At 41.8% G+C, this 14432-nt stretch overlaps 1 protein-coding gene across 2 annotated transcripts in view; it reads right to left on the bottom strand.

Annotated features, from left to right (window-relative positions):
* Positions 1-14432, bottom strand: part of LOC137098885 (receptor-type tyrosine-protein phosphatase N2-like) — a 189526-nt gene that overhangs the window by 44421 nt on the left and 130673 nt on the right. For both annotated transcript variants that reach the window (XM_067475576.1, XM_067475577.1), the window contains one exon: positions 5289-5501. In XM_067475576.1, coding sequence (XP_067331677.1) covers positions 5289-5501 — 213 coding nt within the window. The remainder of the gene's footprint in view (positions 1-5288; positions 5502-14432) is intronic.

Here is a 14432-nt window from a genome sequence, read left to right as displayed (position 1 = left end):
ACTGTATACCATTAATTCTATATCCTACAACCTGTACGATGCTTTGTTGTTGCTTTTTTGTTGTTTTGTTGTTGCTTTTTTGTTGTTTTGTTGTTGCTTTTCTTGTTGTTTTGTTGTTGCTTTTTGTTGTTGCTTTTCGTTGCTCTTTTCTTTTCTTTCTCCACTTTCCACTCACCCCAACCGGTCAAGGCAGATGGCCACCCACCCTGAGCCTGGTTCTGCTGGAGGTTTCTCCCATTAAAGGGAGTTTTTCCTCTCCACTGTTGCCTAGGGCTTGCTCAAGGGGGATTTGTTGGGTTGCTTCTACATACTTGTGTAGTCTGGACTTTATTCTGTAAAGTGCCTTGAGATGACTTTGTTGTAAATTGGCGCTATATAAATAAAGTTGAATTGAATTGAATTGAATTGAATTAAACTAACATTTCTCTACCAATATAAGTTTTCTTTTTGGCCCCAATTTAATTTTGTTTTAGTGGCTTGAAACTAAATAAAACCCTTGACACAAAAACACTTGTTTTCAAGTCAAGAGAAATTAAAAGGAAAAAAAAAATTATAAAATCAATGAGCACATATACAAAAGGTAAAAACAAAAAAGGAGCAGTCCCAGTGCTTCTGCAGAGCATGTGTGCCTCACTGGCCCAAACCACATGAATAGGCTACAGGTTACAAAGACAACCCGTGACAACCCCCCCATGTAGGCATCACGCCAAGGATTCCACTTGGCACCACATGCCCATCTCAAATCATGCACTCGGGGCAACGGAGGGCGTGTCCGTGTCAGGAGGCATGTGCCACCAAAGCACCCCCTCACTTTAAAAGCTTCCTAATAGGGAGGAAGGCTGGGTTTGGGGGTTGGGGTGTGCCAGCAAGGCCCATCGGGCACACAGGGGCGCCTCTGTTTACATGCCCTTCTGACCAAAACAAATGTAGGGGTTGCCACCCGAGTGTTTAGCCTTTCAGCTAGAACAAACAAACAAATACGAAGGGGACGTGATACAATATGGTGGAGTCATCGGGGGCTTGGGGGGGGGGGGGGGGGGGGGCAAGGGACTGAAGGAGTGAAGAAAAGCTAGAGAGGAAGGGGAAACAGTGGGTCAGTATTTAATAAAGAACCACGACTGATTCAAGGACTGCAGCTGCACACAGCTTTTAAACTGACATGTTTCAACTCAAATATGACAATAAGTGGCGTTTTACAGTACAATGTCCTTCTTTAGAGGAAACAGACAGATGTATATGAAAATATCTGCCAGATACAAAAGCTAACGTTTATTCTCAGAGTTGAACTGTGGCAGCTTATGTTTTTCACCTTTCTGACAGGTACAGTGCAGCACATATAGATACCAAATCCAAACGGACATTGACCACATGGGTAACTTTCTTCCCAGCTTGAAATAAGTCCTGTATGGTGCAAGTGTCTGTTGAAACAGCATCTCAGCTTCATTGTCGTGTCAACAAACGTGATTGCGATTATGGAACAATCACAGTCTGGTTCCAGTGAGGCACAAAAACACAGGAGATACTCAGGAAGCCCCAGAAGTCAAAGACGTTCTTCTTTGCTCGTGTTGTAATTCAGTGGGTCATTATAAACCACACTGATGGTTAAGTAGGTACCTTGCTACCTTCCAGCAGGTTAGTTATCATCTATAGGTGTGATTATAAGGTGTCATCTAGAGCCCATAGCACAAGTGATGGAAACAGGGTGGATTGTAGTGTAAAGTTAGAAAGTCTGCACACAGACGAGGTTTGAGTGGGTGGGACAACGGAGAACGTTAAAGTGGAAAACAGTAGTTCATTAACCCAAATACCAATCTGTGCTCAGAAGGCTGTAACTCTGACTTTGTTGTAACCATGGCAACAATGGCTGTTTATACAGTAGCAGCAAGATAACCACCTACTGAACGCACCATACTTGTGGGTTAATAATACTGATTGGGTGCAATACTGCAATGGCCACTAGAGGTTGCTTAACTAACTAATGTTCTAATAGCCTGGCACGCAAACTATTTAGGGGCTTGTTGATTTTACAATCTGTCTTTTATCCACAACACGTTAAAATAACACTGAACATAAGTATCACCCAACAGGTACATAATCCTTGAAAGATGCTGACTTGCCTTATTAACTGTCATAGCAGTGTTTTATACATCCTTTGCTGCATTCTGCAGACCCTATTACTGCTATGGCTATGATGCTGCTAACAATCAGTTCAGGATAGGGCTTCAAGTCAAGCAGTATAAAATCGATTTTTCAGTCTGATCTTTCATGAAACTGGTGTATTTACCCAGGATGATGAGAGAGAGCAAAGAAAACCCACCAGGACGGAAAGAAAAACGCAATTGACACAGAGAGAAAGGAAGTGTAGCACAGTCAGGGTGCAAGAGCAATTTCTTGTTTGTTTTTTCCAAATTGTACTGGAAATGTGTTTCACATTTTAAAGATTATGCTATTTTGCTAGTGAAGGGCCTTTAAATTGAACTGAGATGGAGAGAGAAAACAGACAGCGTGACAACATGAAAAAAGAAAATCCCATAAAAACTTTTTACTAAGCCGTTTGATTTCATCTTAAACCTCAAGACAATATGCAAATATTTTCAGATATCGCCACTGGTTTCAATGCATTTCCATGTTTTATGAATTTCAGGGTGTAGATGATGATATCTTTTAACAAGATAATGGGGCTTCAAGATAAAATCGTTTGATTTGTGAAAAATCAATGCAAAACGTTCCACTACAATCGAGTGCAGTGATCTCTCCCTGCTGGTGGAAAGTTTCCTCTACTTCGAGGAAATAAAAAATAAAAACAGACCAAAGTTTCAATGTGATGCAAAGATAAACTGATGGTGACGATGAAGCCTCCAGTGCTGACAGCAGAGTAATCCAGGGATGGACTGACTGGCTCGAGAGCCTCATCCACCGTCTCCCCGCCCAGAGCTTCGGCGCGCTGCACAAGCTCCTCTGTCGACGCCTGTCAATCAGCAGCTCCTTTGTCAGTGTCGGCCAATCCCGTGTCGCTGTTTCACAGGGCCCATTTGATTGACAAGCTGGGGAGCGGAGGAGCAGGGAGCAGAAGGCGGAGGGGATTCAGAGGGAGCTGGTGGCCCGGTGATGTTAATGTAAGAACGTGTGGTTGTGAATGTGTGTGCGTGGGTGTATGTGTGTGTGTGTGTGTGTGTGTGTGTGAAGCAAGGCCTCAAACAAATGTGCCAAGGGCAAGAATCATTAACATGCAGTAGCTGGTGAGTGTGTGCACATATATAGGTGTGTGTTTCTGGTAGTTTGACAGCCTGCAAGACGGAGCTGCAGTAGTAAGGCCGTCAGGCAGCCTGCCGCGTCCTGTCTGCTTTAATTGCATGTAGCCCTTGAGACTGCACGCACGCACACGCACACACACAGAATACAGCCCAGGGAACCCCTCTACATGGCAGCGCTGACAAAGAGATGAGGCTTACACGCCTAAAATGGGAGCTGAACAGTGAGTTTCTTCGCTGAGGATGACGACGGCTCACTGCCGAGACCCGATAAAGACGACAGAGGAAAGAGAATTAACTGGAAGAGCTTTGGGATTCTGAGCAAAGGCGAGCTGAGTAAACCTCCCAAGAATGAGCAACATGAACGGTTTTGTTGGCTATTAATCACATAAATAATGTGTAAACACAGTCTTACATGTGGATTTTAATTAACATTTTCCAATTAGAGTCTTGAAGTATATCTCAGAGGCACTGAAGCATAAATATAAGCTTCTCACACTGAGAAAAAGAAAATCATTTCATAAAGTCAGAAGAAGGTTTAGAGCTAAAATGTCAGACATTCTCAGTTCTTGTCAAACGCTAGATTTTTATAAACGGTCTTCTGTTTTGCCAAAAGCGTCGAGTCCCATCATCTTGGCAAACATCCACACTTCCATTATCCAAACCACTTATCCTGTCTTAGGGTTGTGAGGGTGCCAGAGCCAGACAACCAATCATGTTAACGTTTATGGGCATTTAAGAATCACCAAATAACCCAACTGCACGTCTTTGGACTGTGGGAGGAAACCGGAACCACAAAGCACAGGGAGAACATCAAGACTCCACTCAGAAAGACAGGTGCCAGCAGGTGGATTCAAACTGGGGGACGCTCAATATGCTCACTCAAAAATCATTTAATCATCATCCTTATCAATACAAGTCCGTGGCGTCAATGCAGCAGCACAGTCTATTTCAGGAGTTAAAAATCCCGGTAGAAAAGCATGAAATGTAAGCACTTAGGTGATGGGCTGGGCTCATTATAAAATCAATGCTCACAGGACCACTCTCATTTAAAAACATGGCGGGGAAAAAGGTCATCGGGAGACGCAGAAAAATCTCAATCTAATTCTTTGCTCAAAAAGCCACTCAATATTGGATTCTGTAAATTAAATTTTACACCCAGCTATTCTGGCCAAAGGATAATTACAGGAAGTGGAGAGGGGAAATGACTTGAGGTGGAAAAACCTGTAGAATTGGTAAAAAGTCTCAAAAAAAGACTCCACACATTCAACAATCACCTCAAAGTATTGATGGAGCTGTATGTTGTCAAAATGAAAATAAAAATTATTTTTTGATGCACGGTAAGGACTTGTTTCCTTTTACCCCAATTACCAGTCCTGAGGTAAAGTAAGGCTGTTTATCTACAATCACAGGTGAATTATTTTATCTGCTACGCAACAATTTTTAAACAAGGACTATAACAAAGTCATGTGTTTGGAATATATGCAATAAACTGGTATAATTCATATTCAAGGCTGAATTAATTAATTTCTCATTAAGTTCCATTTTTCAGCTCGTGTCTATTTCCTTGCAGTGAGACTTTACAGTTGATTTTTCGGGGAGACATAAAATGGCATCAGTCATAGAAAGAAAACACAACTACAACTGATGGAAATCCGTTACTGTATATCTGAGAAATACAAATGTTGGAAATAATACACTTTGTCTAATAGATATCCAAACTATACAAATCTGAGATGTTGCATGATGATCAACAGGATAGGAAAGTAAAAAAAAACCCCAAAAACATTAGTATTATTAGTGAAAGAAATACTAGATACTTTTTCCTCAAATGATCAAAGACTGATTTGGACTTGTCCCAACCAACACAAGCCACATTTTGCTGATATAATACAAATAACTACATTTTAAATGGTTAATTAAAAAAACAACAACTGGTCCTTGCCTCCTCAATATTTTATTATTATTATTACAGTTATAAAAATGACATTTGTTCCCTCAATTCAAACTCACGCGACATGCAGTAACACCACCTACCTGATAGGTGGCAGTAGCATCACTGCTAGCGTCTGTTCCGAGGTTGGTGAGCTTCTCCTTGAGCTTGTGGTGGGAGCGGTGGCGGAGGCAGTAGACCACGGTCGAGGCCAGCAGCACGGCGACAATGCACAGGATGGACACGACAGTGAGGACGAGGAACTTGGTCGACTCCGCATCGCTGTACTTGGTGGAGATCTGTTTGATCTTGCTTCCCTGTGGTCCCCAAAAGAACAGATAGAGAAGTGTTAGCAATATGTCTCAATTCTTTTTGTTTTACCTGAGGTGAGTACTTCTCTCTGTAGCACTATCACAGCCAAGATAAGAGGCCTGATCCATCCACCAAACTAAATCTGTGTGTACTCGTGTTGGAAGCAGGCACTTTGGAACAAACTGCAGAGGAGTAAAACTCAACGTGTGCATCGCTTTCACCTTTGCCAAAACCTTAACCAGGTGATTTTACTAATCAGCCAGACAAAAGAAAGTAATCTGCTAAATAATTTGGCAGAGTGTGTGTTTGAAGCCCTGCAGTGCTTCAGGGCTTGATACCACTGTCAAACCCCTAACAATCCAAAAAATTGACAAACACTAAAATCATTCTTGTGACAGAATAATCTAAACCCCCTTGAAAGAATCATATTCACTTCTCCCGATTCCCCCTAAAAACGTTTGATTCTGCACGAGGAGATGAATGTGTAAATCACACGGTTCTTTTCTTTCCTTTTTTTTTTGGGAAGACATAAATATGCATATCACTGTGCTCGATGAAAAGTGTAATCACAAGCGTTTGTTCCGCCATCTGTGCTCGGGAGTGCATAGAATGCATAAACTCCTGTTTAGCAAAGCATCGTGGATGTCTCCAGACAGACCAACAAACCGATTGCTATAGTGGAGACATGTTCTACCAATAGATGTTCTGCCTTCTCGAGCAAGCGACTTGGTAATTTCGACCACGGCGGCGCTTTATTCCAACCCGGGAGAACCACATCCTCCGGCAGACAACTAGAGATTAAAGATTTCTTTGCACAAAGCCTGATGCTTAACGTAACACAATGCACACGTACTGTAATGATAAAAATCCCTTTGACCTGCATCTTGAGTGTGGAACCACAGCTAACTTACCCCAGTGGAAGGGAAAGTGGACATTATGGGCTACAGCTTCACTTGCTGCTTATTTTGGGCCCGTTGTGTTTTACCTGGGTACTAAGAGTTAAGTGTGGGCAACATAATTTCCCGTTACTACACTCGGCATAGTGATCTTAGAACCAACAGTAAAGAGCTACAAAGGACATCAATAGCAAAAGCAACAAAACTTGTAATTCGTGTTCTTGTTCACACATTATTATTACATGAAATACTGGCACCGGTTAGATGTAAATACTTTCTATAGCTCATCATCATTTGTCTGTCTCGATAGTTTCTTTTTTGCTGCATAATGAATTAAAATTTTTGTGTCGGACGAAAAGTTTTGAGAGAAAATCCAAAGGTGCACTCAATCGCACAGACAAGCAGCGGACTTGTCTCGAGGGTGGAGGAAGGAAAAAAAAAGCCTGTCCTTCAGTGGTAGAGGTCACAGAGATTAGGCGAGGTGCAGCATGGTGAGTTAATGGAAAGGAGGCTTTGAAAGCGGTGAGGAGAAAAGGGGGCAGCCCTGTCAGATCCCTCCTGCCTGCCTGTCAGCGCAGAAAAAACCCTGAAACCCTGGGAGGTGGGAAAAGGACGGCTCTACACCGCACACGGATTGTTCTGGAATTCTTGTGAGGTTTCAAGGAGCAAACCCCCCCCCCCCCCCCCCCCACATCCACCGCCACCACTCGATGATGCCCCCCCATCGTCACCCCGCCCCCTATGATTTCATTCATTGGTGCTGCTGCATTCAGCACCTGATAAAGAGTGCCTGCAGAAAGACCCACAGTGGGGGACAACAGTTGTCCGATGCTTTGTGGGGTGTCCAATTTGCTTGGGGAGCTCTAAGCCGTACTGTAAAAGCTGGTTGCATAGTAATGTGACGGCCTTGAAAGGAAACAGTGGGCGTCTCTGACTGAGGCGCTGCACTAAAGAGCATTTTCTCAGCATTCACAAAACAATATAATACGAAAGTGGAACAAAGAAAAGTGAGAAATTTGGCTCCAAACTACAGAGCATATAAAATATTTATCTCTTTGTAACCGCAGGTTACTACTGAGACTTTTCATAAATCAGTAATAAACATAATGGAAGGGGCCTGTTTATGTTAGATTTGTATGGGTGCAGATATTAATACTGCATTAGACATTCATAAAAGCACAAGCGACTGTGGTTTGGTGTAGGATTTCTAATGTTCCTTTTCATTAATGTGTTCTTAATGCAAAAGATCGCAGCAGCCGTTAAGGAAGCATCATAAACTAAAGTAGCTCAGCAGTAGCCTGTACATGTTGTGGGCTTGGCAAAGCCATTAATAAAACATTACTGCTGATTCCACATGCTTCCTCTGCAATCATCTTTTGCAAAATGGAATTTTTTTTATTTATTTTTTATTTTTTTTACCACCGACCAAATAACTTCATTTGTCATTTTACTCCCCGAGTTATCTCATTGTTTTGTCAAATTAAGTTTCATGGAGAGGGATTGCATTTTGCTCGGCCCGTAATGGCCCATAATTCAAGGCTCTAACTGTAACAGCTCCGTCATCTTTCACGGGACAGATGCTGGTGCTTCCCCCTCACACACACACACACACACACACAGACACACACGCACGCACACACCCCTCCCCCACGCTCTCTTTATCATGCCTGCCTAGCATGTGTGTCTATTGATTCAAACAAATGTAGCCTGACCTCACCTGCTTAATCAAGTTTGGTTGCAGTTGTTAGCAGTGGTAAATGGGTGGAGGAGTGGGAGCGACTAGGAGGTGTGCGAATTGTTCTTTCACGTTTGTGAGAAACGAGCAGCCGCTCTGCCTGCGCCGCAGATGAAGCAGAAATCTGGAATGGCTGAAAACCAAATATTGCTCAGGATGGGAGGTGGAACAATCACACATGCGTCCACTAATTACTGACCAAACTCTTACAAGTATTAAATAAAGTAGTGAACGCCTACAGCATATCTGCATAGTCCACAGAGCTCTGAGGCCTTTCGACTCTCACTCCTTCGGCTTTCACACCTTCAATGACATTCCATGTTGAGGGCTTGATGTAGAAAGCCACGGCCGCTAAACTACCGCCCTCCAGACAGACTTTACAGCAGATTTAATGTGTGTTTGTAAGTAAAAAGAAACAATCTGAGGCAATTATCGGTACGACTCGTGTGTTGACGCGCCAGCTACCAGGAACACAGGCACGATGATACGAGACAGCATTTCAGCCTTCAGCTTGGATCATATTATTCATCATGTAATGAAGGAAAAAAAATATCCTGTTGGTTTAAGGGGGGAATCTGACATTTTGATCAGGTCCACTTCAGTGCAGGGCACAAAATGAAAGAAAAATGGTGTCTTCTCAAAGGCATCGGGAAGAAGGGAGATCTTCTTATGCCTCCACTTCTATTGTCCATCTGCTCCGACAGAAAGCAATTGTACTTGCAAATTTTTCATTTCACATCGGCATACGCGATTCGACGCATTGTGTGCGGCGGCTTCTGACGGCATCACCGCCGCCTGTCAAAGACGCTGGCTGGCTGTACGTGCTGCTGGGTTCAGCCCTTTTCAGCAAGTATCAGACGTGTTCCCTACACACAAACGGGCGTCTCTGGGCTGGAAACAACAAAAACCCTCCAAAAGAGGGCCATTCCCTTATTTCCTGCCTCATCACGGTGTGATCGTAGTTTGAATTTAAATTCAAACTTTTAAAATTACATAGTATTATAAAAATAATTATTAATGTATCTGATTTACAACTGTGACTATTACGAACACCCACATTCAAGAGGAGCTTGGAATTAAAATAAAAGTGTGGAAAAGTGGAAAAGACTTTGGTACCGGGATTTGAGATGGAGGTCTCCTGGTTGGTGTGTGTGACAGGGTGTGTGTGAAGGGGGGTGTGGATTAGCCATAGCTCTCATAGACAAAAGGCAGATGGATTTGCACGGCTCGGGCTTTTTCAGAACGAGTAAAAAAAAAAGGTCAGAGGGAGCACAGCGGCTGGCTATTGTTTTCCTCCACAACTGCTGTAGGACACAAAGATCTGTCCCTCACCTCTGGTTCATCCTGGGCCTTTGAAAAAGTTCAGCCGGGGGTTTTAAATCCTTTCAGCAAACAAGCACACAGAAGCACACACACCCACCCACACACACACACACACACACCCAAATACACAGCTGCACATGACCGATGTGTAATATGCACAAACATACACATTCTGAAATGCAGACTGATTTTTCATTAGCTGCACACTTTTAATGCCTGGAATTTTGTGCACACCCACATACATGCTCAATCACTGCTTGCACTCTTGTGTGCACCCTACACACACAAATGCAGTGAAGTGAACATGCACATATGCTTTTTGTGAGAAAAGACCATCACCATGCTAAAAATACCAAAACTTCACATCAGTATGGACATGTATTCAGATCCTCTCACAGCGAGACTATTAATTTCACTTTACATGTTTCCTATTCCCCTTACAGCTTAGGCAGACAAAACAGTGAGAATCAATTCTCCAGTGATATCGCACAGCGCATACAAATTAGGATTCTCCTCCAAGTTGAATATCACTCGCACCATTAAAAAATGCACAGCATGATTTAAAGTTTGCTCTCCAGCAGTTTGAAGCCACGGCTAGAGAAAATGAAAGCAGCAGCAAATCCCATTAAACTGAATATTATTACAATGTTGGGGAGAGATGCAGCAGCATGAAGCCCCTCAACCAGGGCGCGCCATCAATCAGTGTCTAAACTCCAACGATACTCCCATCGCACGTTCCCCCTAAACAAATTCTACTTCATGGCTGCGACTAATCCAATTTCGAGTGGAATAAAGTATGTGTGGACACAAAATGCTCTAAATAAATAACAATATAATTCAATGCATGTACAATTTGGAGAACCTCAATCCAACAGAGGAATGAATGGAAAGAGGAACAGCAGGACAGACCCATTTTGGCAATATTTTTTAAGACAAAGGGCAGAAAAACTTAGTCTGCATTAGCATGCACATTAAAAATTAAATCCTACCAAAAATCCTTGGTGAGGTAACGCAACAGACACCTCCTCCCGCGTCTATTTCCCATTCCACTCCTGCTGCACTGACACCAAGGAATCAGAGGCAGCACCGCACCGGCAGAGGAGGCAGCGGAGAGCGAGCGAGTGGGAGACGGAGAGGGAGTTTCATCTCCTCCCATCATCTCCTTTCTATCTTTCGTCTATTTGCCTTGTCCATTGCAAAAAAAGGTCGGGGAAAAAAAAAAATGCACCAAGGGTTTTCTCTCCTGTTTCGTTTCCTGATGCAATTCAAGAGCCGAGGAGAGGAATGAAAGACATGAGGAGAAGAGAGGAGTAAGAGGACCAGCTGTCTCCATCTACAGAGAGGAATGAGATGCTAGAGAAAGAGATTTTCCAGAGAAAGAGGCTAAAAAGTGCACTGTGGGGCTCCTCCTTATATTCCTCCCATCCCTCCCTCCATTCCCTGCCTGTCTTCAGCACATGTCACCTCCCCTCGTTGCCATGGTGACGGCTCCACATGTTGCCGACAGGAGAGAGAAGAGAAGAGGAGGTGAGAAGGAAGGGGGGGGGGGGGGGGTGCAAAAAGAATAGATGGGGGGGGAAAAAATCGGAAAGAGGAAAGAAGGTCAGATGAAAATGGAAGGAAGGAGGAAAACAGAGGAGGAAGGAAAGAAGGAGAAGTAGACAAAAAAAGTGAAAACCGAAAGGAGAACGAATGGCAAAATACATTTCTCTTTACAGCTGATTCAGACTCGCACTGAGCGTTAAAATCTTCTTTGCTTCAAATAAAATTGAACGAAAATTGTTCAGAAGATCCTGTTGCATAGTTATAGGCGATCTCATGCTCTCATGTGCAGATTTGTCTCAAATTCAAATCCAATTCACACCTTCTAACGTGCAATCGGCGTAGTAATATCTGGGAGAAAACATCCACTGTAATTACCTGGCACGTTACCAACAACGTCTGGTAATATTTGCACCTAATTACTGTAAAAAACAGCATTACTGTAATTACAGTAACCAACTGCTTATACATTACAGAATATTATTCTATTTAAAATTACAACAATATATTGTTTTCTTACAGAGGAACAATAATTAGCTAAAGTTGCCAGTAAGCAGCTGTTAATAATATGTTGTAAAATGTGAAAGTAAATGAGAAAAGTGCTCGCAGCTATTCTACATGAGAGCAAAATCCATATGGTTATACGAGACAAATCATTTACCCTTACAAAATGAAAACTGGGCTGTCCAAGCTGAAGCAGGACGTAGCTCAATCCAGTGACTAATACAATGGAAATGTGGACTTCTTAACCGTTAAAGTGATCATTTGTTACAAGATTGTATGAGTTTCTAACTAATAGTGATGTAGATTTATCAACGTAAACTCTGGTTGGGTATTTTCTCGACCGGTTGCAGCTTGGAAGGACAACAGCAGCAAACATTTGCACCAACATACAATTTTTGGTTCTCATCACTAAAAATATTGTTGTCAGGGTTTAAATGTCCCTCAGCAGTCGACCTTTGCTGCTGCTGCTCCTGCTGTTGTTGATGTGGAGATGTTGGGAATCCTCTGACAAACTTCTATACGCAAACCTTATACAAATGTTAAAACAAGTAAATTTCACGTCAATTCAATTCAAAATGTTCGGCCATGTCATTGTAATACAAGGAAGTAGTTCTGCAGTGGGATAAAATGAGCATTTGGGTGAATAACCACTGACTTTTTTTCCACTCAAAAAAATCTCAGTAAAGAGCTTTTGACTCCCTAAATGAGCAGAGTTTTACTGTTTATCTCCATTTTAAAATATCTGTCACACATTTTATTTTATAGCTGGTTCAGTTTAGGGTTGGATTTCAATTGTTTCTTTAATGAGTAAATTCAACTTTTTTCCTGTCTCGTCTCTTTCCCCTGAGATATGAAACATCTCAGTTTAAAATATATGACAGAGCATAAAGCTGCACGACACAGGTCAGGAGCTGTGGAGCCACTGTCGTGTTAACTAAAGCAGCGACAATGTGACACTAAACGGTTTAACGGCACCTGAAATAAAAGTTCTTTTCAACATATGAGCCTGAGTCATAACCTGGGAGCCAATGGCTGCTTCAGACGGAGTTAGTTTGTCCTCACCGGTCCATGGAGCCCAGCACAGACAGAACGGCGGAGGAAAGGATGGGGGAGGCTGTGGAGGACTCGGATCTCTGGCTGGTGTCTGCAGGTGGGACTGTAGCAGTAGCAGGCTGCTGCTCACATGGTCCAGTTACCTGCTCCTCACTGTCTAATATGTGCACTTCTGTTAACTAAACGCTCACAGACTGCATCTAGTTTTAGTGTTGCTACTTTTGGCTTTAGGACAGTAGCAAATAACACCAAATACACTACGCTAGCATGCTAATTAGCATTATATCCATCAAAAACTGCACGGAATTAGTACAATAGTACAAATGTACACATGTAGTTACCGTTGGAAAATTACAATACGGTCTAAACTAGATAGTATGACATGATGCAAAGGTACGGAGACATCTACACACAGCATTAGTGTAACTAGTCTTTCCTGATGCTGTCTTTGCCCTGTTACTGACCAACCAGCAGCTTGACTCTGCAGTGTCGCTCGGGTCATAACAGTTTAGTTAAAATCATGGAAAATTACAGTCACTCTAACAAACAATTTTGTTCTCGCCAAAGAAATGACTGTTGCTCCTCTGCTTCGGTCAGCACATGCTCTTGTTCCTCGTTCAAATTCAACCGCCAAAATCAACAGTATTCAGCTGTAATGCGCGTCATCCACAGACAAGATACAACCTGCCGGTAATTGTACAATATGTGATTGTGGAAAAAGGCTGTTGGCTACTGTAATTGTTTTTTACCCATGATGCATTGTGATATACCGTTAAACTTTGTAAAATTACAAAAAAATAAGTTATTGTAAAATTGTACTGTAGAAATTACAACTTGTTACAGTGTCTATAAACAATTTAATTTAATTTACCATTTTTAATTGTAGTGAATGACAGGTGGCATTTGTTTTTTACGATTACTACATTTTTAACACAAATTGTCAGCAAGTAGCAACAATGGCTAATAGGCTAATTTGAAATAGAAAATGTACAGTTTGTTTCAGTAAGCGAAGATTATTACGTTTATTTTTTAACTGTATCATTTCTTACTCGGTGCAAATCTTTGATGGATGGATCCTCTAATATATATGTTGAATGAAAAACAAAGTAGCAGTTCAGGTTCGCTCACATACTGGTCAACAGAAATCCAGAATTATTACCTAAAATGGGAATAAGAGTTCTGAGTTCAAATTTATCATTATGAGGGAAAAGTTCTGAATTCTGAAACGCAAAGTAAGAATCCTAATTTTAAAGTCAAAAGTCACATAATTCTGAAAATGTAGAGTTTAAAATCGGAAATCAGGTGGCAAAAAACAACAAAACTCTGAAATAGACTTTAAGAAAAAAAAAATATCAGAAAATTATCACATTTCTGAAATATAAATATAGGAAATCTGATTTTCTAAAAACAAATCTTTAAACTCTGAGAAAATCTTAAAAATGTACATTTTAAAACTCACTTATAAACGGCTCTTTTTATTTGTTAAATTGAGGTAAAATTGAACCGACATTTTCACAGAAAGATGATTGCAACAAGAAATTACAAAGGCAAAAGTGGCTTTAAACGTTCTGAAACAGTATGTTCCAAGTTAAGCCAAAAAACTAACATCTGGTGATGCACCACACCCACACACACACACACAGACACACACCTCTGTCTTTATTGATATAATGCAGTCTCTAGTCCCTAACCCACATCCTACCTAACTAACCAACCACAACCCTAAAACCAAGTCTTAACCCTAAAACTTAAGTGTGAGGCCCAGACAAAATGTCCTCACTCTGACTCCCTATGTAGCAAGTACAAGAACACACACACACATATACACACACACACACACACACACACACAGCCCCAGGCCCAACCAACAATTAAGACTAACG

The sequence above is a fragment of the Channa argus genome, chromosome 14 (assembly GCF_033026475.1).
Source record: "Channa argus isolate prfri chromosome 14, Channa argus male v1.0, whole genome shotgun sequence".
Lineage (NCBI taxonomy): Eukaryota > Metazoa > Chordata > Actinopteri > Anabantiformes > Channidae > Channa > Channa argus.
The sequence above is the reverse complement of the archived record's forward strand: the minus strand, read 5'-3'. Positions and strand labels throughout refer to the sequence as shown.